General features: G+C 66.1%; 1 protein-coding gene across 1 annotated transcript in view; it reads left to right on the top strand.

Moving 5' to 3' along the window:
• LOC102249662 (phosphofurin acidic cluster sorting protein 2) overlaps window positions 1-378 on the top strand; it is a 76,640-nt gene that overhangs the window by 30,810 nt on the left and 45,452 nt on the right. The window contains 1 exon segment of the mRNA XM_014540578.1: window positions 10-116. Within this exon segment, the coding sequence (XP_014396064.1) occupies window positions 10-116 (107 nt within the window).

Genomic DNA, 378 nt, shown 5'->3' with positions numbered 1-378 from the left:
ACTGCTGAGCCTGCCTGTGCCCTTGCAGGTTGTGCAGCCTGACCTTGAAGAAGCTGGTGGTCTTCAAGGAGCTGGAGAAGGAGCTCATCTCGGTGGTGATTGCTGTGAAGATGCAGGAGAGCTGGGGCACTGGCAGCCCGGTCTCCTCCTGCCCACAGACCCTCACCCAGTCACCTCCGGGACCCTCGGAGAGGGCGCCTGGCTGACTGCCTGGGGTGCTCACCACTTGCGGGGACCCTGAGGGGGTCCTGGGCCGGGGCTCCTGAGAGACTTGGTGGCCCGTCTGCTGTGGTGACTGTGGAGCTGGAGGCCAGGGCGGAGGGTGGTGGTCCAGCTGTGGCTGGGGCCTCTCTGAGCTTCAGGTGCCTGGGAGGGCGG

The sequence above is a fragment of the Myotis brandtii genome, unplaced genomic scaffold (assembly GCF_000412655.1).
Source record: "Myotis brandtii unplaced genomic scaffold, ASM41265v1 scaffold1057, whole genome shotgun sequence".
NCBI classification, from domain to species: Eukaryota; Metazoa; Chordata; class Mammalia; order Chiroptera; family Vespertilionidae; genus Myotis; species Myotis brandtii.
Note: the sequence above shows the minus strand (reverse complement) of the source record. Positions and strands in the feature narration are given on the sequence as shown.